This window comes from Hetaerina americana, unplaced genomic scaffold, assembly GCF_022747635.1.
Source record: "Hetaerina americana unplaced genomic scaffold, ioHetAmer1.1.p SCAF_15, whole genome shotgun sequence".
Classification (NCBI taxonomy): Eukaryota; Metazoa; Arthropoda; class Insecta; order Odonata; family Calopterygidae; genus Hetaerina; species Hetaerina americana.
In genome coordinates, this window is record NW_027286625.1 from 5,477,761 (window position 1) to 5,501,893 (window position 24,133).

General features: G+C 39.3%; 1 protein-coding gene across 4 annotated transcripts in view; it reads right to left on the reverse strand.

The window, feature by feature from the left end:
- LOC139686773 (choline-phosphate cytidylyltransferase A-like) overlaps positions 1-24,133 on the reverse strand; it is a 118,729-nt gene that overhangs the window by 18,831 nt on the left and 75,765 nt on the right. For all 4 annotated transcript variants that reach the window (XM_071583810.1, XM_071583813.1, XM_071583812.1 and 1 more), the window contains 4 exons: positions 3,019-3,127; positions 2,398-2,514; positions 1,412-1,563; positions 480-701 (listed from right to left, as the gene is read on the reverse strand). In XM_071583810.1, coding sequence (XP_071439911.1) covers positions 480-701; positions 1,412-1,563; positions 2,398-2,514; positions 3,019-3,127 — 600 coding nt within the window. The remainder of the gene's footprint in view (positions 1-479; positions 702-1,411; positions 1,564-2,397; positions 2,515-3,018; positions 3,128-24,133) is intronic.

Genomic DNA, 24,133 nt, shown 5'->3' on the forward strand with positions numbered 1-24,133 from the left:
TCATACAACTTTGAATATTTTTCTTCATGATACTGAAGGGTTATGGAATAATACATTACTTAATAGTGATTTTTAAAAAAAAATGAAGTTTTTAACTGTTTTCATTTTTTTGTGACAAAATTACTTTTTCAATTGATGAAATATTTGAATTTTAACTAACATAAGTTCTTAGCCATAGAAAATACATGAAGACATCCATAGAGACAATAGAATGAACCATCATTTGTAAAAGTAGTGGATTAAGTAATGCATTTTTAAAAGGTATTTCATGATTCTCACAAGCTATTTTGCCTAGCAAGTACACATATTAACGTATACTTACAAGGAACAAGAACTTACTCTAAATTTACTTATATATCCTGCCAAATATTGTCATGAGAAGTAGTTTCCACTGTCCTGATTACATTTCATTGATCTGAATGCAAATTTTCCATTTAGGCCATTAACTCCAATTAACAAGTTAAAAAAATTTTACTCACGTTCAAGAAGGAAACATTCAATTCCTTGGCACTATATCCTCTTGCTAGGTTTCGACGGACATACACATCATAATCTCGAACAATTCGAGCCACAATATCTGACGTGGACACACCTTCAGTACGCTGTGTGGCTACAAACATGCCTCGAGCTTTCAGAGGGGCATAAACATCAACTCCAGATCCAGTGGTGTATGGCTCCTCATCATGGGCAACAAAGTCAATCTAATGAAATAAGAGAGAAATGAATAGAGGTCAATTTTATTTTTATATCATTACTAAAAGTAACTTTTGTTTTGATATATCAACCAAACTAAATCCAAACACACCACAGTAAACAACCCAAAAATACAAAAATATACAAACAATCATCACAATATATCATTCCCATTCGAAACATAATAACTTTTCAAATGAAAATGCTTTAAATTAACAGTAAAAATTGCCATCAAGTTAATCTTTAATCTAATATTCTGCAGACATATGTTCATATCATGAAAGAACTTTCAAACAAGCATCACATAAAATAATTTTATCTATAAGTGTGATGAACAAAGTATAAATTCTAAGCCTTGGGCAATAAGGATTATCCTTTTCCATTGACTAGTCCAATCAAAATGAAAAGCTAATCCTATTTTTCATATTCTTTTCACCGCATGCGGTGGTCAAGGCAAATCAATGCCCTATGCAAGAAGAGTCCTCCTACAAGCAGATTAAACATTGTGGAGCAAATGAAATAAAATTATAAATTAATACAAAGCCAGAAGTGCCCATGTACAGATCCTACAAGCAATATCCATTCTACCTTACAGTTTAAATTGGCATGCAGACATTCTGTAAATCATAAAGGTAAGGTGTGTTAACATGCACACCATTCATTGTCATAGCTGTAAATTGATTAAGTCGTAAAGGCACAACTAACAACACAAGCTCACCTTATGCTTGCAGAGGAATTCATCATCCAGAGACCATGGTGCATCTCGGACCACTTCATCAACATACCTACAGTGGCGCACAGCCTCATACCTCTCATCATCAGTCATCACTGTGCGTCCCTTCTTGCTGTGCGTCAGAGCTCCACTGCACACTTGAAATCAAAATACAAAATCACCAACAATCGTGACATCTCAAAAAAATTACTGAAAGGAAAAATAAAATGTGAATTTTGTACACCCACAGGTTTGTAAATAACACTTGAATTTCCTGGTTTTTCCACCATGGTAAAGAATAGGGGCATAAAAACAGCAATGTTGTCCGCGAAAAACAATTTTTTAGCAATGGGCTCTATAATCCTGAATGACAATCACAAATAATTAAAAAGTCAATAATTTCATTTCATTACAACAAATAATTGCGTTAAAAATGAACTTCAATGATAATCATTGAAGACATCATTTGATTCTTTTGAATTATCAAATACCTGATGCCTCATTTCAACAACATTTAAAAGTGAACCAGTGGTAGTAGTAGTAGTTTTGAGGGGAGGCGACCGACAGCTGAGGTCATTTGCGCCATAGGGGATGGACAGGAAAGGATTAGGTGGAGAGAAACCCGGCGTCGGCATTAGCCTACTCTTAACGAAAGGCGCCAAGGGGTCCGCAGCTTTACGTCCCATCCGACGGACGGCATACTCACTGAAAGTGCCCTCCACAAAGAAGATAAAGTAGGGATCGAGATACCACTGAAAAATATTCAACACCTCTGGGATTTGAACCCGGGCCCGTGAGCCAGTGGTGTGAAGTAACTTGGTGCTTATTAATGGATTGAAAGGATAGAAGAATGCAGGCTACGACTCACCAAGTTTTCAATGTGCCTACCTATTCACATCAGACTACTTCACACAATCTTTCCCAATCAGGTTATCTACTTAAAAAAGAGTGGCTTAAATTAATGGAGATTAAAGAAAGGATTTTTTTCTCACCTCCGACAATTAGGTACACATTAGGGAAGACATTTTTGGCTTGCATCAACTGTCTTGCATGTCCTTGGTGGAAAAGGTCATAGATGCCATCTGCATATACACGAACTGGACGAGTAGCTGAAAGGTGGTCCATTTTAAATTAAAAATGTGATTCAGAGATATGATAACAATCTTACAAGTTATCTTTCAACAATGACTTATAAATGCTTCATTTCTGCATGCTAGATAAATTCTTCATTATTAAATCTAAAGTGCATTAACTTATTATTTTCACTGAAAAGTTTGAGTAGATATGTGCATGAAAGAATTGATGGTTCAAACAAAAATATAATTACATGAAAGGACTGGTAGGTATTGATCAACAATGACCAATTCCTCAAGGGTGGATATTTCTTTTTATTTGAAAAATTTTCATTAAAATTGAACAACACAAAATTGTAGGAGAGAATGCATCACTACTTCCTGGAATAAATTTAGCAATAACGGGAGCTTTAAACAATCTAGGAAGTGAGAATCTGAACATTTTTTTAATTTAAGATAATGAAATGAATTGATCTAAAATGGGTCTTTGTTAGCATTAATTCTTATGAGAGCCATAAAATATGATGACATTTACAATACCTGCTCCATTGCATGCCTCTTCGTAAGATATTCGTACTGAATAATCACAACGTTCTCTCTCCAAAAGCGCATCAGGTTCATCATCAAATGGTGCCGGCTTGAAGATAGACTGCAAGATGACAATCAGAACAGAAATGTGACTCGCTGTGATCACCTCCCTCTAAAACTGCTCATTTATACTTATGGGCAAGCATGTCCCTTTCATGTATAAACACAAATCTGAGTAAAATCAAAGAGGCAAGCTGAATGTGATGGCCTCATGAAAGAAAGAGAAAAAAAAGCAGACATGGAATAGTTAGCACTAATTTAATTCACAATCTCACCTCTCAATGCTATACTATTCATTAATGAAAAAAGAGATCATGAATTTACCTGATTTGTATCATACTAACCAAAACAACTTAATTTTCATGCACAATGGAAATAAAACAAAATTTTATCGACATGCTTCAGTGACCTCTTTCTCCTATCACAGGGGCTGGTAACATTTCTTCATCTTGGACCAGAATTTTATACATTAAAAAAAAAACCATAAACACAGTAATCAACCCTAAGGTCCGGTTGATTGCTGTGTTTTATATATTATACACAGGCATTCTAGACCGCATAACCCTGTGAAGAGCCTATGAAGGCTACAAAAGCAGCACATATTAAAATAAATTATGCAAAAAATATTGCCCAATAAATATTTAGACAGACTAGAAACCTAGATTTAGCCCTAAAGCTGCTGACCCTTATTCTATTAGATTCATAAAAAAACAACATATTTCAGCCAAAATATAGCAACAATAACAGCAATAAAAATAATAGAAAATAAATCAGCAATAAAAACTGTAAAAGCTCTACAGCTGATCAAATTAATCTAGGCATGCATTACAACGTTCATGAACTATGCAGTTCTGAATGTAAAAATATTGGCAGCAGTCAAAATCAAAGCTATATGATGAATGAAAAAAAAGTTAATATGTGGAGGCATCCATACAAGCATGCTAGAGTGCATTCATTTAGTCAGTATCTCAAGGCATCCTGCAATACTCAGCATGACACTAAAAATACAAACTGACTTCATGGTCAAGGGAGATGAAGAGAGGTGAAACAGATTTCTAAGTTAAGGTTATTTTTCTATCAGACTTCTAAGTTATGGTCATTTCATATTACATCTATCCATGAAATCCTCATGTTATGCATTTTATTTCATTGCCAGACCCATACCATGCACTTGATGCATGAATCAATGGAACATCATGTTCAAATTAAACAATTAAGGACCTGGAATACTGAAAAACTCAAAATATTGAATTAACCAATAAAATTAATTATTAAGTGAGTTTCACTGATGCCTACGTATATAAGGTATTTTATTCCATTAGGGTTACGAGGGTGATTTATTTGGTGCAGGGTATTCAGGGAATGAGGGATGGGTGGTGAACATCCTGGTGCCAGGATTTGCTTGCTCTTAATGATAGGCACCAAGCGGTCCACAATTTAATGTGCTACCTGGTGGTTAGCATACTCCACTTGGAAGTGCTCTTCAGATGCCACCCAAGCATGGATCACTGAAAAATTCTGCCACATCTGGGATTCAAACCTTGGCCTTGGAGTGGGAAGCCAATACATTAGCCACCCCAGCATTCCGATCCCCATCAAACAAATGTAGATTTGTGTAATGCATATGCGCACAAGGATGATACTTTAGGTAGTCTAGTTGGGGAACTGATAAAATTTTAGATGCACGTTTCCACACATTGCCATAAAATTATTTGCCTTTCGTTGAACCTGTCTACCTGTTATTTAATAGTAGCAGCTATCTGGTTCCTATAGAAAGGAGGTTAGAGCCAGGAATAATTAAAATGGGGCAAGGAGGATAACTGGGAACATGTCAATACAATGGCCCTCTCTTGGCTGTCAACTGAGTGCTTCACTTGGGGAGCAGGATGTGTGGGGTATTATCAACAGTTCCCTTTTTAATTTCCCGTTCCCATATTCCATCCCCTACACTCCCCTCACAAACTCGACTCACTTCCATGGTCCCCATATTTGAGTTCTCGGTTCCTAGCGTATAATGCAACAATATTCTTCCATGCATTTCTCCCCATTGGCAGCTGAACTTTGTCGATGGAAATATTAGTTTTAAGTTTCTTACCAGTTTATTATTTACTGACTTCAGTTTAACCCCCCTTCCCTTACCAAATTATAAGCCCACTGACTTTTCTATTAATATGGTTCCAGCATAATCATAAGAATACTTCATCAAGAGCGTTCATTCAATCAGTAAAACCTTCTTCAAATTACTCATTTAATCGACCATTCATTATCGATAAAACCGGCTCGACCATTCCCTCGCCCGTCCGTAGTCACAAGTTCGGCTAGCGGGTCTCCACGATGTGCCACGCTAGAATAACCAACCCTTCCCGATGGCGCCTGTCCTAAAAGTAACGCCTCCAATGCACTTCCCAACCCCGCCTCGACCCGCCGTTTTCGGCGACGACCTTTGTCTATGAATAGGCGGCCGGAATGCTCGGCACGGCTTGTGAGAGAGTCCTCGGGAGGTAAAAGAGGCTTGGACGAGGAATGGGGGTTTTGGGGGTGGGGGGGGGGGGAGAAAGGCGTTCGAAAGGGGCTAGAAGCGCGGACGGTAGAGAGGCTGGGGGATGAGAGCCCATGTGGTCCGAAATCAGTGGCGGACGACTACAATTCACCGGCACTTCTCGAGGTGACTTGTGGGAGGAATGATTGAATGCATACATGGACTTGAATGCGCAGGCATGAGCACCGACATCAACATCTAGTGCAACAACTTAAGTAACACCGAAGAGCAAATCATCTGGATGAAATAACGGGGGAAATTGCGATGATTTCGTTCAGATTAACCACGGTTTTAACGTAATCTTCTACTCTTCATGTACAATTATATATTACTAGTTATGAATTGAATATCTGGGTAAATACTGAATCGAATTCACCCAGTGCTAAAGTAAGAATAAATTCGATATGCCGGGGGTTTTACAAATTTACACGGTTTAACAACGGTAGTAGTGGTTTTTATGGCCGGCGACCGACAGCTATGGTCATTAGGGATGGATGGGAAAGGAATGGTGGGGAGAAACCCGGCGTCGGCATTAGCCTATTCTTGTCGAAAGGTGCCAAGGGGTCCCCAGTTTAACGTCCCATCAGACGGACGTCGTGCTCACTCAAAGTGCTCTCCACAAAGCACCTCAAGTAGGGATCGGAATACCACTGAAAAATATTTGAACCCGGGCCCTCTCGGTGACTGTACGTTAGCCACCGCACCATCCCGATCCCCCTTATCTCTGCGGTTTTTTTAAAATATTTTATTGTGTTTTTCCTTCAAACAGACACACACAATTCTTGAAATATGCTCTTTATCAAGGTGAATAATCTTTGTAGAACCAACCTAATCCCTCCAGCATACCCGCCACATTTACTCGATTTTAATAAAATTATTTCAGATACTGGATGACTACTGGATGATTACTTGATGACCTGCATGTGCTCATTTCTTAACACTCGTGCTAATTGAAGCCAAGTTACATTTTTCTTAGATGCGTGAACATAGAATCATTCCTCATAACATATCTACGGTATACACATTTTCAATTTGCTGAAGGATAAAATTATTAATTCAATATTTACTGCAGCACGAATCCAGCGATTCATCGCGAGAAATCAATATCAAACCCCATCCGAGGCATTGGCAATTTTAAATTAACATAAATGAAACTCTAATTACATAGAACTAGATTTATACCAGATATAAACTCGATGATAGCACATTCATTAAGTGCTGGGCATTAAATCTAACACCTTGAGAAATGTATACTTCCACACAACTGATGTGCCTTTTGTACACATATCGCGAAGGACAACAAACTTGGAATTTCACATCACGAATACATGAATATCGCATGGGCACAATGGGCTCAAAATGAAGATCTCACTTCACTCTTCCCATTATATGCAGTATTTTGTGGGGGAGTGAGCAGCAGGCACGCAAGTCGACATATTGAGGCATTGCGTGGCAAACGTTCATCAGCCATATTTCCACAAGAAAAAAATCACTAAGATTGGATTTTTTTGTTGTACGAGCCGGTACGCTAATTTCAAGCGACCTTCATTCATGAGGTATATCATCGCTTGGTGCGTTGCATAGCGTGAAGCTCCTTAATGTTAGTTCAAATGCAAATTAGGTTTTATTTCCCCGCGGACGTATTGTTCAAAAAGAGAGAGGGATAAATGGAAAGCGGCGCGTGAAAGATGTCATAGTCATAGCAAGAGTTTCGCATAAATCTGTATCAAACTCATCAATATTAAACATATCAATTCATCAAAATCATATGTTAAGCTCATTAATTCCGTCATCAGTGGTGGCGGGGTAACACCCTCACCTGCTAATCCAGAAGTCGGGTCTTTCATCCCTGCCTAGAATTCCTTTTTCGCCCGGGGCTTTGGCTCTTTCAGATTGTCTTCGTACTATATAATATTTTTAATATTGTTAACTAAGGCATGACCCTAATTTAGCCGTCAAATGTGTAAACATTATATATATATATATATATATATATATATATATATATATATATATATATATATATATATATATATATATATATATATATATAGGTTTATAGGTTTTTATATATATTTTTATATAATCCTTATACAGTCCAAAAAAGCTTCACATAACCACAAAAATTATCGTACTCTACGTAAGCCTTACACGATTTTTACTTTTACGGTGAGCATAACGAGAGAAGCACTGATATAACACATTACGTTTTTTGAACAACAATTCACGGGAGGAACTATTACTTTTCCAAATTATGCTTAACAGAAGGTCTCACGTTTTTGACGTCCGTAACCCCACCTTCCCCATACGCTGCCCTTAACTCGTCACCCCCATAAGTGCGTCGGGAGGCTTTTCGACGACCCCACGCTCATGCATTCCGAGAGATTGGTAGGAAATAAAAGCTGTGCTTTTATATAACAGACCGTAATTAAACAAGGGGTACGCTGACGTCCTTGTGAAGTTAGGGATTTCTCGAGTTTCATTTGGCGCCCAAATGGATCATATTTTTAAAGAAGGATTCAACTTACGAAAACAATCGTCAGTATTCGGCCTTTTTTTTTAATAATTAGGGAGGGCAGTATCGAAGGATGTTTATAGAAAATGAAAAGAATGCAATTGCAATTTGAACAAACTATGATTTCCATTAATTATCCACGGCTTAGGAATGTAAGCGAGGATGGCAATGAGTAGCATTTCACCGCATAGGGTACGTAGTTTTCTTGAGCAATACGAGGAAGCAAAATCTCGGTTCTTCTTGGGAGAGCTCGTGGTGACTCTTCATTGGCGTGATAAAATGTCTGAATTTTTCAGAAACGGAAGAAAAAAATGTTATCATATCGTGATCTCTACTCTCGTGACGTCTGTGCTCCGACTCAATTAGATATGACAGACAACTCCCATAATGGGAAAGTTAATAAGGGTTCGAGCAAACCCATCCTCCGTGTCCAATACTGGGAAAACATAACGTTATTTAACGAAAAAGGTCAACTTCCCTTTGAAATACCATCAAAAGTTATTTTTTGCCTTTATCGGAGTCAGCACAGATTAACTATTGAAAACTTTTGCACTTATGCGCTAATGTAGGTTCTTCTCAGCCGACGTTCAGACCCCCCCCCCTCCCTGAACTTCTTCATCGGTGCCATGCGAAAAGGACAAGCAAACTTCGGTGGGGAAAGACAACTATCAAGTGATAAATTCCGTTAAATGATCACTCATTACCGTGGAATCTATTCTACTAAATTTCAGGCACAAGGAAATATGTAAAACTTTAAACCTTCAACGAAAATCTCACCGAACGGTGCGCACAGACTGCTCCCCTGAACATACACGTATAACGTAAAGGAAAGGCGGAGGATAAATACGTATGAATATAAGAAGTAACAAGGTAACCGTCGAAGGGAAGAAAGATTCGGGCATACCATTCGAGTCGGTACGTTTTGCAGCAAGTTAAAATATTCACTGATTCTTCCATACTTCCCAATCCTTGAATACTTCTTTCGCCTCTTCCACACACAAACATTGTCTCACTCATACACATTCTGTTCTTTTACCATTCACGATTCAACATCCACAGTATACCATTCACTCTTCTCTCATACAGGTATATGGGTTTGGTAATTCGACTCTCATCCATTATCTCAACATGACCACACCAGCGAAGAAGCAACACTTCTTTCATACTCGCCCATTACCCATACATCCATTTCACATTTTTCCACGACCCACTCATTACTCTCTCTCTCTACCTCCGATTTTCATCACAAACACTGAAGTACTCAATGTCCACAACATTTAATTATTATTTATGCTTAGCCTCGAATACCCACGTCCCCTCTATTACAGTCTTCAACATCCCACTGCCGGTCAATACCCCCTTCATCGACTTTTCCTGCCTCCATAGGATTGCTCCCAACAAACCCCTCTCTTCGCCCACCATACCAAGTACTTCCTCATTTGTTTTCTTCTCTGTCCATTTTACCTTCTCCATTCTTCTCCACACCCACATTTCAAAAGCCTCCAGTCTACGTTTATCCTCCTGCTTCAATGACCACGTTTCCGCTCCGTACATAGCTACGCTCCATATCAAAGTTTTTACGAGTCTCTTCTTAACATCCTTACTCAAAGTCCCCGTCATCAACTCCCTCCTCCTTGTGAAAGCCTCTTTGCCTAGCGCAATTCTTCTTCTTACGTCCCTGCTACTTTGACCCTGTTGGTCCAAAACACTACAGAGATACGTAAACTGTTCTACCTGCTCTAGTTTTTGCCCTCCTACTTTAATATTAAGCTTAGCCTTTTTCTTTCTTGAAAATTGCATAACCTTTGATTTATTAATACGAAATATTAGAGAGGAAATCAGGCCCTTCAGCATTTTGGACACAAAATAGTGTTTCACTTCCGTGGACACGGACTCTTCACGGAATCCAGTCGCTGAAGTAATGCAGTGAAAGAACGAAATTTAATCCGTCGCAATGGCACACACAATGCTTTCATAGCCCGTCCAAAAAATCAATGAGATTCTCCCCGAAAGAGCTAGACTAGTCTGAGAATCGCTCTCACTCTCTCTTGTTAACGTTATCGCAGGCGAAATAAAATTTAAATAACGACCAACGAAAGGAAACTCGCACACACTCAGAGGTTACTCGGGGGAGGAGCCGCTTACCTCCCGAATCCTAGCAGTTTAAGTAGCCAAAACTTATTGCAGGTATTTCTATCCCGCGATTGGTGGATGCTTACGCGGATTGCGAAAATTTTGCTTTGAAATTGCAACAACTTTTCTCCCCATAAAGAGGCGATATAAATGCAAAATCAATTACGCGTAATCCTTAAGCTCTTAAGGAAAACTTCAGAAAATTCACTTTCCATTGTCATTGGTCCATAAAACTTTCTCAAGGACGAAGGAAATATTTTAAGCTTGCGACCTTGAATTTTAAGCAGACTTCGTTTCGGTGGCGGGTATTCGCACAAATTTCACACGTGGAACGCTTGTTCGTTCATGGCTTAATAGTTACAGGGAATCATTAAATCACTAAGTGAAAATTAATTAAACAATCCAAGGAGAAAGCAAAGAAAATTATTACAAGTATATTTTATGCCATGGATTAAAGGTAGGAAGAGTGACTGAGGTGCGATTCTCATAATTGAAAAGAAAATATTGCAGAAGGCACTTGATCTCTTTGCACCCCTCTCTGACACTTTTAGGCATTGTGACTGGTTCACAAAGGAAATTGCAAGGGCTTAATGCTCTGAGTCACACTACCTTCTGAGATGACAAAGTACTACTAGGATAGCGATCAATATATTGACAAATTTCTCCGATGCAGTCGATGTCGATCCCGCAATGGGTTAGGCTAAGTTATCTCCATGCACGACCTTGACCCTACACAGGTGGTGGAGAAACAAAATAGCTAAGTTGTGAGTTAAATATACCATCAATTTTGAGTAAGGTTCTGATCGATCCACAACTCCATTAGACACTCCGAGAGACAAATTTGGAAAACTGAAGAACGGGATCTCACGAAAATTAATATTAAGGACAACGGCAAAGATTATTATGGTAAGTAAGCTTATATCAAGTCGTTCGGGTCTTTGATACATCGATGGGTTAAAGTTTGCAACAGCTTCTGCCCTTTCAGCTTACAGACCAAACCACTTAGATAGAAGCTATCAAACCAGGATAGTTCTTAGCTCTTTAACATTCATTTTACTCAAGATTCTTTTATAATCGATGGTTTCAGGCGTTATTTTATGGAATCGGTTCATTCTTAAGCGGATAAAATAATACTTTGTAATTCCACAGATTTATTTCACAAACACACGACCCGGGTTTCGACGTACAACGTCATCTTCAGGTGGCCTGAAGATGACGTTGTACGTCGAAACCCGGGTCGTGTGTTTGTGAAATAAATCTGTGGAATTACAAAGTATTATTTTATCCGCTTAAGTCAAGATTCTTTCTTATAAATTTCCAAATTTTTTCTCGTTTCACATTTTGGGAAACAACAACGAACAGACATAACTGAGATGAGTGAGCCCCCTACTGGGAAGGGATAAACCAACAGAGTCTTGGGCAAATGAATTAGAAGATTCTCTCACGAAAATAAATATTAGATTTTCAGGTATAAACGCACGAAACGACGCAAGAATGCGACCGAGTCCAAATAAGTACGCAAGGATACAGAAAACATTAGTACACGTCAAACATTTAAACTTTCCTAAAAGCATAATATAAGAGCCTGCAACGACACGGAACTGTTGAAGGGTACGCATCATGCACTACTATTATTATTGATTTTTTCGTAGTCTACCGTCTAAGTCAGATTTTGGATTAACACATTTCCCCCATTTCTAAGCCTCGCCTAACAAGACACAACACGAAAACCTACCCTGCAACAAATTTTTCTTCAAACTTTCCACCTACCTTCATTCCGCGTACAGTTGACCAAATTAAGAATTCGGTTTTTGGGAAGTCAAGTGTCAACTAAAAGACGAGAGAGGGCAAACAAGTCAAAGAAAAAAGATTTCCTGGATTTCACAAAAAATACTAATAAAATACTAGAAAATACTGTCAAATCTAGGAGATTTTTTCCTAGCCTATCAAAATTTGCTTACATTCACAAGCACAGCAACCCAATATGAAAGACTTACCAGAGAGCTAAGGCGCATTTGAGGCCAGAGAGGGAATAATTAAGACCACCCAAATCTGCATAGCAGTCCAATCCGATGGCGTATAAGCGAAGTGGATTCAACGTATTGTTTCTACTCGTTCCTCTCCTGTGCGACTCCCGCTCGAAATAAAACCAGGGCTGAATACACTTTAGGGAGCTATGCTGAGAAATGTCTTTTTCCGCGAAAGCCCGACTTCGCCTATAATATGCCCAATGTTGCAATTTGCAAACTAAGATACGTGGGAATATCTACTTGGAAACAACACTTTAAAAGAATCTGGCATGTCTCAAACATAATCACCACCAGATAACAACCCCCGGAATCGATGCGCGTCCTTTCCTTTTCTCACCACCTCTCCCTCCATTTCTCCGTAATTTACGTAATTCACGTCTTCCATTTACAGTTTCGCCCACTTCAAAAACGGCTATCGACTTTCCTCTGAAGTCACCCGCCTTCTCGTCTCCTCTCCTGGGAAATCGTCCTCGTCAAGGGACTAACAGAGGTGGCCGTCCCTCCCCACTCAAAGATTCCATGGATTTCGCGTATAATCTCGGATTGAACTCTTTCCAGTGACCTTCTTTCTCACTATATTCCCATCGCTTCCTCTTGCTCCCATTATTTCTGCGGAGACGCTCTGATCACGATCCATTTATGAGGGAAAGCGAATTTCTGGAAGAACAGAGGGTGCAAGCCGACTTGAAAGGGTACATAAAGCACTGAGTTGCAAAACAATGGCCGCTTTTTGTTCGCAACCACAACTGAAGTAGTCAGAAAGCGTCCGACTTTTGGTCTTAGGCTCCCATTTCGGGAGATACCTCCCCCCCCCCTCTCTTGTTAACCTAAGCTGCGCGGTTTCTGGGTGTCATGACTTCCTGGAGAATCATACAGATTAATTTTCCAAATAATTAGTCATTTTTCGAGTCTGCTATATTCACGATACGCGTTAAGTTTTACGATTATAATTAACCTGCCAGGGTGTGAATTAGAAATGTCTATATTATTTCCCATGTTTGAACTACTTGAAAATAAAGTTCATTCGACGATAGTCCATATTAGAGTGGGCCTACTCTTATTATTAATAAAATGCGCAATAATTTAATTTTACATTATACAGCTACATCCAAATAATACCCCGCAAGCTAGCACGGGCGTGTGGCGGGGGGTGTTAGGTCACCACCCGTAAAAGAGGATAAATCCTGACGCAAAACCAACAAATTCATGCAAACTTAGACCAACAGAGGCGTATATATTTATGCAAAAACCTTTTTAACCTACACGCACGCAAATATACACACACACACACTATCAACTAACAGACAAATCCATATGTACCTACAAACGAAGGAAAATGTATCCAATAACGTGGCAAATTAGAATTTAAAAGTACGAGGGTCATCCGGAAAGTAGTACCCGTTCGTGCCGCATGAAGTGCTGACGACGCGAGTAGCCGCTGGACGAGGTCAGATAGCTTCAGTGGCTTGTCTGCCTTCTCTGAGCCAAGTTGCGTGACGCTAGCATTGCCTGTGTTGTTTCTGTGATTGTTTACAATGTTTAAAAAAATTGAGAACGCCGCCAGTTGTGAAGTGAGGGCAGTGATTAAATTCCTCAATGCAAGAAACGTTCGCCCATGTGATATTCATCGCCAATTAAAGGAGGTGTATGGAGACAATGTAATGGACGAGTCGTCTGTTCGGCGGTGGTGTCGCAACTTCAACATGGGGAGGGGGAACACACACGACGATGAGCGCTCGGAGAGACCGTCTGTCATTACAGACCAACTGGTGAGCTCAGTTGACGAATTCGTGAGGAACGATCGGCGCGTCACAATTGATGACATCTGTGAGCATTTTCCCAATGTTTCTCGAACAATTGTTCATGAAATTGCTAAACACCATCTGCATTATGCAAAAATTTGTGCAAGATGGGTCCCTCGCGTATCTCAATGAGCTGGCGGCGAAGGACTATGCAGCAGGAATACAGAAACTTGTCACACGTTATGACAAATGCCTTAATTTGCTTGGAGATTATGTTGAGAAGTAGTTTAAAGTATCCTCTTTCAAATAAAATTTTTTATGTTTGTTAATATTTACTTTTGTGTCTTTATTTCACGAACGGGTACTACTTTCCGGATGACCCTCGTAAGTAGGGGGAATCCTACTATCACATGGACATGAAACTAATGATCTCCTACACACCGCATAAGGCGTGCTCCCCCTCCCCCCACAGATTACAAGGGATGATAGGAGAAACTTGAAAATAAACAAAGCAGGGCAAGCAATACTGTAACGAGCACTACATTCTTAATAGTAGTCCCATGCGGTCATGCGGGAAGGTTTTTGACAACAAAACACACGAGATTAGTGAAAGTGCATGAATTTGAGTAAAACTAATAATTCCTTAGACGCGGTGGGCGGATCATACTGTTAGCTTAATGGGCATTTTATACGCGTCACAAGTTTGGTTGATTTTTAACCCAGTATTACATCAGCGGCAGTCATTGTAAGCTGAAAAATAGTTTCCATTATTTGAACTATTTTAAGCATTTATTGGTTACTAGAAGTTAAGTAAAATTTAATATTAATGTCACGTGTCTAGTGTGGAATCACCACCCTCCGCCACACACCCTTGCGGTGAGTTTGTAGGGTACCACATAGACGAAGATTATCAGTTTACAACAGGGAATAAAAATGTACAGTTCTCGATTCGGACTAAGACGTTGGCCATTCCAGATCCAAGCGGAATTCAGGCTTTTCGTGATTACGTAGTGAGATAGATACATAAACTGATTCTCCCCTCACATTCACACTATTTGGGCACACGAGTTTTCGACTCCCTAAGCGAGGCGCTAAATGCGAAAACATGAATGACCGCGTCATGGAATCATTAACCTTTGCCCACCGAAGCCGTGCTCGAATCTTCAATCATGCTTCCTCTAAAACATTCTTGGCTCGATGTCACACCGAAAGGCTTGTTACTAAGTCCGCTTCGTGTATTTCTTTAGGCGACGTGCAACGGCCGGCTTTATTTTAGAGCTCAACATCGAAGTGGACGCCCGTGTATGCAGGATAGGCTCCGCGAAAGCACGGGCACGGCTTAACATTCACTACACTGCTGCAATGCTGGAGAACGAACGTTTATCGCCAGATCTCAAAAGCTGGGTTGGGGACGTAGTGGGAGAGGAATGCAGCATTTCCTCGAGTTCACCGAGCGATGATGGAGCACTTTTACCGAAAGGAAATTGTATCTTTTCCGTTCACCGTCCGGTTGCACCTCGGGAGATATTTCTTAATTTTCTTCGCTCACCATTGCCTTATCTTAATTATCTACACCTGAAAGTTCCGCTGTAAGCCACCGGCAAGTTTTATGGCAGGGGGTGCATCCTCACGAGGCATGCACAGCACACGATGAGTTATGGTCACTGACCGTACGTGAAAGATTAGTCGTCAAGTCCTCATAAAACCTATCACATTACGGAAAGAAAACAATTACTGGTTAAATTCGCGAAGAAAAGACCGCCACCATTACTAGAGAAATCATTCAAAAAGATGAATTTATTGCTATCTGTAAAAAAAGTTTTTACCATAATCATCTATTACATTTACACAAGCCGCCTGGTGTTAGGGCACCAACATCTTACGCACGAATGTTCACTCGTACATAAACATAATTACATATTTAAACATGCAAGAACAGACGCACACGCAACATTCTATATTTGTGCGCGCATGCACACACATGCGTGCCAATCTAAATCATGCAATAATCGGTGCGTCCGGGTAAAAGTTCAAAGTTTGCTCTTTGGATTGGGAGCCTGAGGAATGGTAGAAAGTGGTGACCTGATTATGCTACGTGGCGGCAAAACAATGGCCGTGAAATATAATAAATTGTGATTTGTGGCATTGCGGCGTTTCTTTTTTTTGCCATTCCTTGGACTATGGAAAAATTCCACGCAGCTAAGCCTGAAACATTGTCCCACGAGAGAAGGCGTGTTTCTGACCGATTTCGTTGTGATTGTGCACTGTGGAAGGGAAGAACATAGAACACGTAATCCAAATAGGGTCGAAATAAAGTGAATCAACCCTTTTACTCATTTAACATTTTCCTAAAACTGTTTTAATGAAACGGTTTTTTCTTCAAGACTTACCCTATTATTCCTCTGATGTGCGCGCCCCAACACCCAAGTATTTTACATTATCTGAGTAACTTCATTCGAGCCCATCCTAAGAATCATTAAGCAAGAATAAAATGAATATCTGAATATTCAAGAATAATATGAATGAGTAAAATGTGGCTTCCAAAACTTTCAGTGCCTTCCCCCCGTCCACCCGGGTTAGTGGCGAAGAAAGGGACTGAGCACCCTTCCCCACACTTCTCTTTCGCTGTTTTTCTCGACCCGCGGTCGCGTGATTCGTGCATATCATTTTTTAAATCTTTTTCGGCATCTTTCGCGGGGATGCAAGTAGCGTTTGTGGAATGGGTCCAGGGGACGAGTGAATTCAGTTCACGCGGCCTGCAGTCAGCTCTGAATGGTAATCGATCCGAAAAATTCGGGATTGACGCCTAAACGTGCATATTTGCAGAAAAAATTTCAAAATCAACTAGTTCCGATGTCTATTGCTTCAAATTTATCGTTGTCGTCCGGCTAAAACCCCACTAAAATAATAGATCGTGCTTCGCGAGTGAGTAGAGATGCTCCAAAATTTTCCAACAATTTCAATCCAGCGACTAATGTCCTGCACCTCGAAGATGTCCAACCGAGGAATGTAAATAGAAATACTTTGATGTGTTCCATGCGTTCATCAATTACAAATGAATGGGGTTGCTATATGCTGAAACTTGTCAAGAATGAAACCGTTCTCGTCCGGTTGAAATACACAGAAAGCGTATTCTAATATCCAACAAGGACGAGAATGCGCAACCTCAAAACGTTTTAAATCAATTCTAGCGAACATACGTTTATTAAAATAATTTCATCAACGGCATAAGCGCAACTTTTACGTGTACCGGGACGTCAGGATAAGCTGTTAGTAGTAATTATCCCAAGATACCTAATGGAATCAAGTATCTACTTATAAACCCCATGTGTGCTGGAGAAACAGCAGTCTTCAAAAAATACTGCTCGAGTGGACAGGTGAGCACAATTGTCTCTTGGTGATGTAACTTATAACTCTATTTCGGAAAGTTAGAAGAGATTTAAAAAAAAAATTAAGTCATATCATCAGAACCTTAAGAGACAAAATGATGCTCTTTAATCATATGATCAGAATCAGGAAAATAAACTGTCTGAATATCAATTTGATTACCGACTAACTTCCATTTGATCATATCCAGGTAATTAATATGTATAGCACATATATCAAAGAAATTATCACCTATTGAGTAGTCATTTGTTGGGTAAATCATTGAATTTCGATTTAAGATTTCTACCCAATTTAATTGTCCTCACTTTCCTCCACTTACTTGAGCCTTAAACGCAATATCTTAATACTTTCTGAAATTTACAGACGTTAACCGATTTCTAAATAAAAAAAACATAAATAAGTTATCGGTTTAATGAATGCAGATATGCTTTTATACGCTCCATGAAGATTTCCATAATTTCCAATCGAAAAAATCCACACCAGATAACCTTAGTCTTTAGACAAGCCTGCAAGAACTCTTATAATAATACTCAGCAGGGTTATCAGAATGATGGTGTGGATGTAAATGTGGATGTTGGATGTCGGATGGATCTTATACATGTTCACCATGCTTTGAAACGTGAAAGACGAGAAAGTGGAAAATTGCCAATTCATATCCATGAAATTGGCTCAATCTCCAGTTACATGCAAAAGCTGGCAGCGGACTTATCCAGCCCAGTATTTCTTCGAATGAAATTCACATTAACTACTATCGAAGAACGGAAACTTAATATCGGCGCTACAACATTTGAGTTTAGAAGGCCACCAGTAGTCAAAGTAAGGGCTTAAGTTAGATTTTATTTAGGGTGATAATAGAGAGCTATTTCCAATTCTTATTTTTAAATAATTTCTTCATTTTCCTGGAAATATTCAAACCCTCACCCTTCTTAGAACTCTTGATTTCCGATATTTTTTTTAATCAAATCTTTACACTGTGCCTATTGTTTTTTCACGCGAGCAACATTCATAATGAGAAGGCACGCCACAAAAATCGAAGTCGTGATACGGAGTCACGAGAACCCGTTTAATACAAGATTCTCTCTTCGATCCATGACACGCTTACCTGTGCCAATTTGGGCAGTTTCTCCAGACTAACTGAATTTAAAATCCTGTATTTGCGACTTAATCCCACTTTGTATTCACTCCTGACTTTCCGACATCAAACCAACTGGAAGGAAATTCTCTACTACTTCATCTCTATGAGCCGACCCTGGACCACACGAGGAAGGCGAGATATTTATGGATTGATAATGGAGTAGTTGACTATCTATAGTTCAGTTGACATGTAAATCAGCGAAAGGAAATTTAAAAAAATAGAATACTGCGGTGTCAATATGAGAGTCATTTACTAATTTCCGTCGATTAGTTCAGAAAAACTCGCTTTTTATTTATTTCACAAAATGAAGAGACTTGAACGACGTATTAATTTTATGTGAATTCTAAAACAGCCAACGGAGAAAATCAAAAACAGATTTTTTTAGTGTTCTAAACTGACTTCGAGAAATTATTTCCAACTCAAAAATTCCGACAGCTAACCTGCTTAGTCGTGGCGATTTCATAACCTAACAAAATTTCGTAGATAAAAGTTTGTCTGATCTACCTAAATTGATATAGAAATATTAGATTTATTTAATATAACAATTTAGATTAGAATTATTTCCTGAGTATCGTAATTAGTATCGCATACTTATTATTGCATACATTCAACAAAATAGTACGTGATTGCGAGTCAATGAGCACAGGGTATGATTCAAGAACAAAGGTGACCTGGGTAAACAAGACGAGATAGTGGAGTCCAAGATGAAATTATATTTTACGAATTTATTTTCTACAGGCTAATTTCGAATCTAGAAATCTGGAAATACACCATACACGAATCGGTAAAAGAATAAAGATCTGCCGGAAGCTAATGAGTACATTATATAACGCCAGGCGGCTGGTTTGGCGTATGAGAAGGGCTAACTGAGGATTTCAGAGAAAATTTAAAATAACTAAAATAATAAAATAAGCATATTTAAGGGAAACAGTCGGAAATATTATAATGTAATGTAATAGGAAGAGTTACTAAAATCCAAACGTATTTCAGATAAAGTCTTATAAATTTATCTTGAATTATATGCTAATTCACTACTCACTCCCCCATACAGGCTCCTGCTGTTTCCAAGAATGGCTTAAGCATAACTAAGTGTAACATGCCTACCTTTTCAATTAATATATCTACTGAACATTTTGGTAGCTCATAGACTCAAATTTTAGTCACAAGTTTTCTATAATAAATTATACATGCATCCCTTATTTATCTAATTGAAACTTTGCCTAGTGTGAAAGGGCCATGGCAATTAATGCCATTTGTGACGTCCAGGAGAGGCAGATAATCAGGTCAAGGATTGGGTTATGGGCAGGTGAAAGGGCGGAGGGAAACCTGACATTCGCATGCTCCTTAGGAAAGGTCATATTTAATGCCTCATCCCGTGCCTGCCTGCTGGACGACGCAGAAGCATTCTTCACACAGCCAAGAAGGGATCAAATCATCCTGGCAATTTCTAATACGAATGAGAACTCAATACAAGACGTAATTTAAAGAACAGTTGGGATCAAATTACACGACTCAGCCAAAAGTGCACTCTATCAAATCGCGATGACTAAACAGGATTTTTCCTCTTAGTTTCCATATCAATTGACATCAAAAATCCAATCTTTCACGCAAGCGCTAATGGCTATGGCTGTCAACTACCACCAGAAGAATTGTTCATCGATGGCGCAGAAATACATGTTCTCACACAAAACAGATATTTTGAGCGCAATTATATAATAGCCATAATTGTGTTAACATAAAAGCACCTACCCATCTTTGTTTAAATGATATTGATTAATTGGTGGAAAAAACAGCCAAAATCTCACAGCTTCAAAAATTGGTGCCTCATAAATTGACCAATAGTTTTAACAAGTTATCAGAAACTGAGGCAAATACATAAACTAAGAGGTGAAAAATTAGACTCATGCAGTCACGATCAAGTCTCCTTAAATAATTTAGGTTTCATCAAACGGGTGGTAGTAGGAAACTATAATGAATCGAAAAAAGAGAAGTGTTACTCCGCTACAGCTTCGCTACATTCTTCGAATACGCGTATTTGGGATCCACGAGAGATAATGTTATAAAAGAATTGTAAAATTTTCAGATGATTCCACGGGAGTTGTTAAAAAAAACTGCCACCGACAGGCACAAGTACTGGTTGTTCTTTCTATTTTTTTGCTTTTCCCTCGCACGAAACACAATCATAACAAAATCGAACCCAAGCACCAAATTACTTTCTATTTAAAAAGCAAAATTTAACGATTTAATCAAGCACATATTTTTGCATACTGCGTATAAGCATGTATGTATTTGTGTGTGTTAAGAAGGTGAACATTCATATGCATGAATGAATTCATACGTATGCATGAATAGCTGGTGCCTTGACACCCTCCGCCACACACACTCACGGAGGCTTACGGGATGTAATGTAGATGTAAATGAATATGGGAAGCCATCAATAAACTCGAGCGCTGGAGATTACATTTTCCGTGAGTGCTAATGAGTGCAGAACCACTTGCTTCCATTTCCCGGCTCGTGCCCCTTCGAGAAATGGGAACCATATACTCTTTAAATAAAAAGAACACATCGACCGCGGCCCGGCCGCGAAATTAAATTTTAACCTCGACCTCGACGGTAAGTAGGCGACATGATCCGGAATCTGCTCATCTCAAACAATTGCGAAAGACCTAAGAAAAAAGAAGGGCTAGAATTCGTTTCATTTGAGTCATATTGAATAGACGGTTCATGCACGCTCCACCATACAAACACTATAAATACGCTAACTCTCCGCGATCGCAGAGAGTTGATGTACATATTTAGAATTCATACAATTGAATTTATTTCTACAGCACATTTCTATTACAAGCCACCGCTGAGGTATTTGGCAGGGGGTGTTTTCACACCAGCCACGCAAAATCAAAGTTAAGTTTTGCTTGATGTTCAGTAACTAATAAATGTAAAATATTTCAAATTATTAAGGTAATGTTAACAAATGCCACATGAACCAAGGCATCTAAGTTTAATATATAGTATTTCTCCATGCATTTGAGACGATGACCACAATATATGGATTAGATAAAATAATAGCAACATAAATGGTTTCTTTGAAAAAAATACTTTTTCCCCCATACATCTACAACTATACACTACCCCGCAGGCTGCCGCAAGGACGGGTGGCAGGGGGTGTTAGGTTATCTACCATTCTACTTCTACTCCACTACTTCCCACCCCGCGAACCACCAAAAGGGCAGATAGAAGGGGGTCGACCGGAAACCATTCACACGACATCCGTATTGCACGCTACGAATATGCTGTTTGTAACCATTCCACTGACTAGGCTAAGAAGATAAATAAGGAACCCATTCAAAAGGGTATGCTAACATGCAACGCAGTCACCAACCATTACGTAGCATTCCACTCATGAAGGACGGACAATTCACAAATGAATTAGATCTACAAATTTACCCATTTACGCCACACTCCTTCACCCGGCCTAGGGGCGCGTGGAGCGGGGTGTTAGGACACCAGCCATGAAGTGAGCTGAGGGGGAATGTAACTTATATGTTCCTAGATATTTCCGCCGGTGCTCTATCTATTTTATCGGCAGCCATCTCTCTTATTTTGTGCTAGTTTTCTGTGTAACTGCGGTTGACTATACTTTCTATGTCGGATGCAAAGTTACACGATAGTTATCTTTGCAATATGTTCAATGTTTCTCTGGGGTTTTCGCATATCCAAGAGTTCCCATCCAAAATCTTGTAGTATGTATGTGTGTGACGCTTTGTGTTCCTTCGTAATAATTTTTCACGAATCTGGTGGCCCTGCCCTGTACCCTGTGCAATTCAGTAACCAGTGTTTTTTTAGATGGATCGTTTATTCTCACCGAACACTCTGGGCAGAAATTTATTAAAGAAAAAATAGCACGTCTCCTTCACTTTTTCATCGCTAAATTATTCAAAATTACGGTCCTCAAGAAGCCAGCTTCTTGAGGATCCCTCCGAAAATACAGCATATGAGTTTTCTCCATGCAAGATCAAATGCAATTGTGGCACCTTAATACTTAACGAGGTCTGCAACGTTACATATCGCTAATCAGTTTGACTGGGCCTTCACTGGTTATGTTTGTGTCGTGGGTACAGACGCTTCAAAAAAATGATTTAGAGCATTCAGTTTCGGATGCTGTCTGTAAATATATTAAAGTCGAGGTATTTGAGCCTCACCTCATCTTCGTACTATCATGGCTCGTTGCTTTCGTGTTTTGTTTTGCTAGGGATATGTCTCTATTACAGAGTGTCTAAATAACTCTATCAAACAATGCCATGCTGTTACAGTTCCAGCATTGTGCGTTCGCGTAATAAGTAATTGTGAACTGTTCTACATACCGCGTGATCTTGCGGTTATTTTGAATCTTTATCATTCGCGGGAAAATTGACATCTTATGTCTGTTGAATTTGAAAATGTCAAAAACTATGCACTCACTCTACACTTATGCGATTTGCCTGACTCAACTATTCACGAGTGCGTTCATGTGGGGATACTGTATTCCTTTCGAAGAACAAAACGGCTCAAATTCCCCAATTTTACTGCCACGAGAAATTAGGGAACGAGAGAGGCTTAGAGCCTACCCCGTTCAATGGTCAGACACGACAGTTATGGCGCCGAACCCCGTTATCACCACAGTGAGTCAGGGGGGTTTTCCTAGTGACGAACTTCCCATAGGAAACGTACGCTCGTGGAAGATTTGCGAATATATTTACGTCTCGGTGGCAGACAAAGATGATTTACGAGAGGAAGACCGCGCCACGAAAGAAAGTTGGGCTAGATAGCCAAAATTTATCTCTGATTCTAGTACGCATTCAATTCAATTGATTTCAATGGTTACGCTTCATCTACATAAAATGAACGGAAATTTCATCAAATTATTTTAAATTTCAAAACAAAAGTGTTATCTAAAAGTAAAATAATTATTTTTAAGGAGAAATTATTTCAAATATTAATGAGATAGAATGGTTAAGGTTCGTTTCCAAGTTGTTGTCCCGTTTCTATAATGGATGCACCTAAAATACCCCACCATATAACCTTGACGTTCCGAAATAAGGTAAATAATTCACATATTTTTCCCTCATACTTATACATATATACTCATACCTCCACATAATTTCTACCTCCCTTCATTCTGTCCAACATGCCCAGCATATCCCTTTCCCTAACTCGCTTCTCTGACGTCCTCGCGCGTATCAGTTTTCAGTATCCAAAACCATATTAAAATGCTCTGCATCCATCCTTCCTGCCTCTTTCGGATTTCTGTCAACAATCCCCTCTCGGCCCCTACCATGCCTAGTGCTCATTTCCTTTTACTACCCATTTTACTTTTTCCGTCTTTCTCCACATCTCAAATGCCTCAACGACCAAGTTTCCGCGCCGCTTCAAATTAACGTTTCAGCTCAAACATCTATTCTTCACCTTCTCACTCAAGGTCCCCGTGACCAACCTCCCTCCCTCCCTCTTTGTAAAATCTTCTTCGCCTAACGCAGTTCTTATTTTTGCGTCCTAATTACTTAGACCGCCTTCGTCCAAAAACATTGCTAAATAACTAGTGTACCTAAT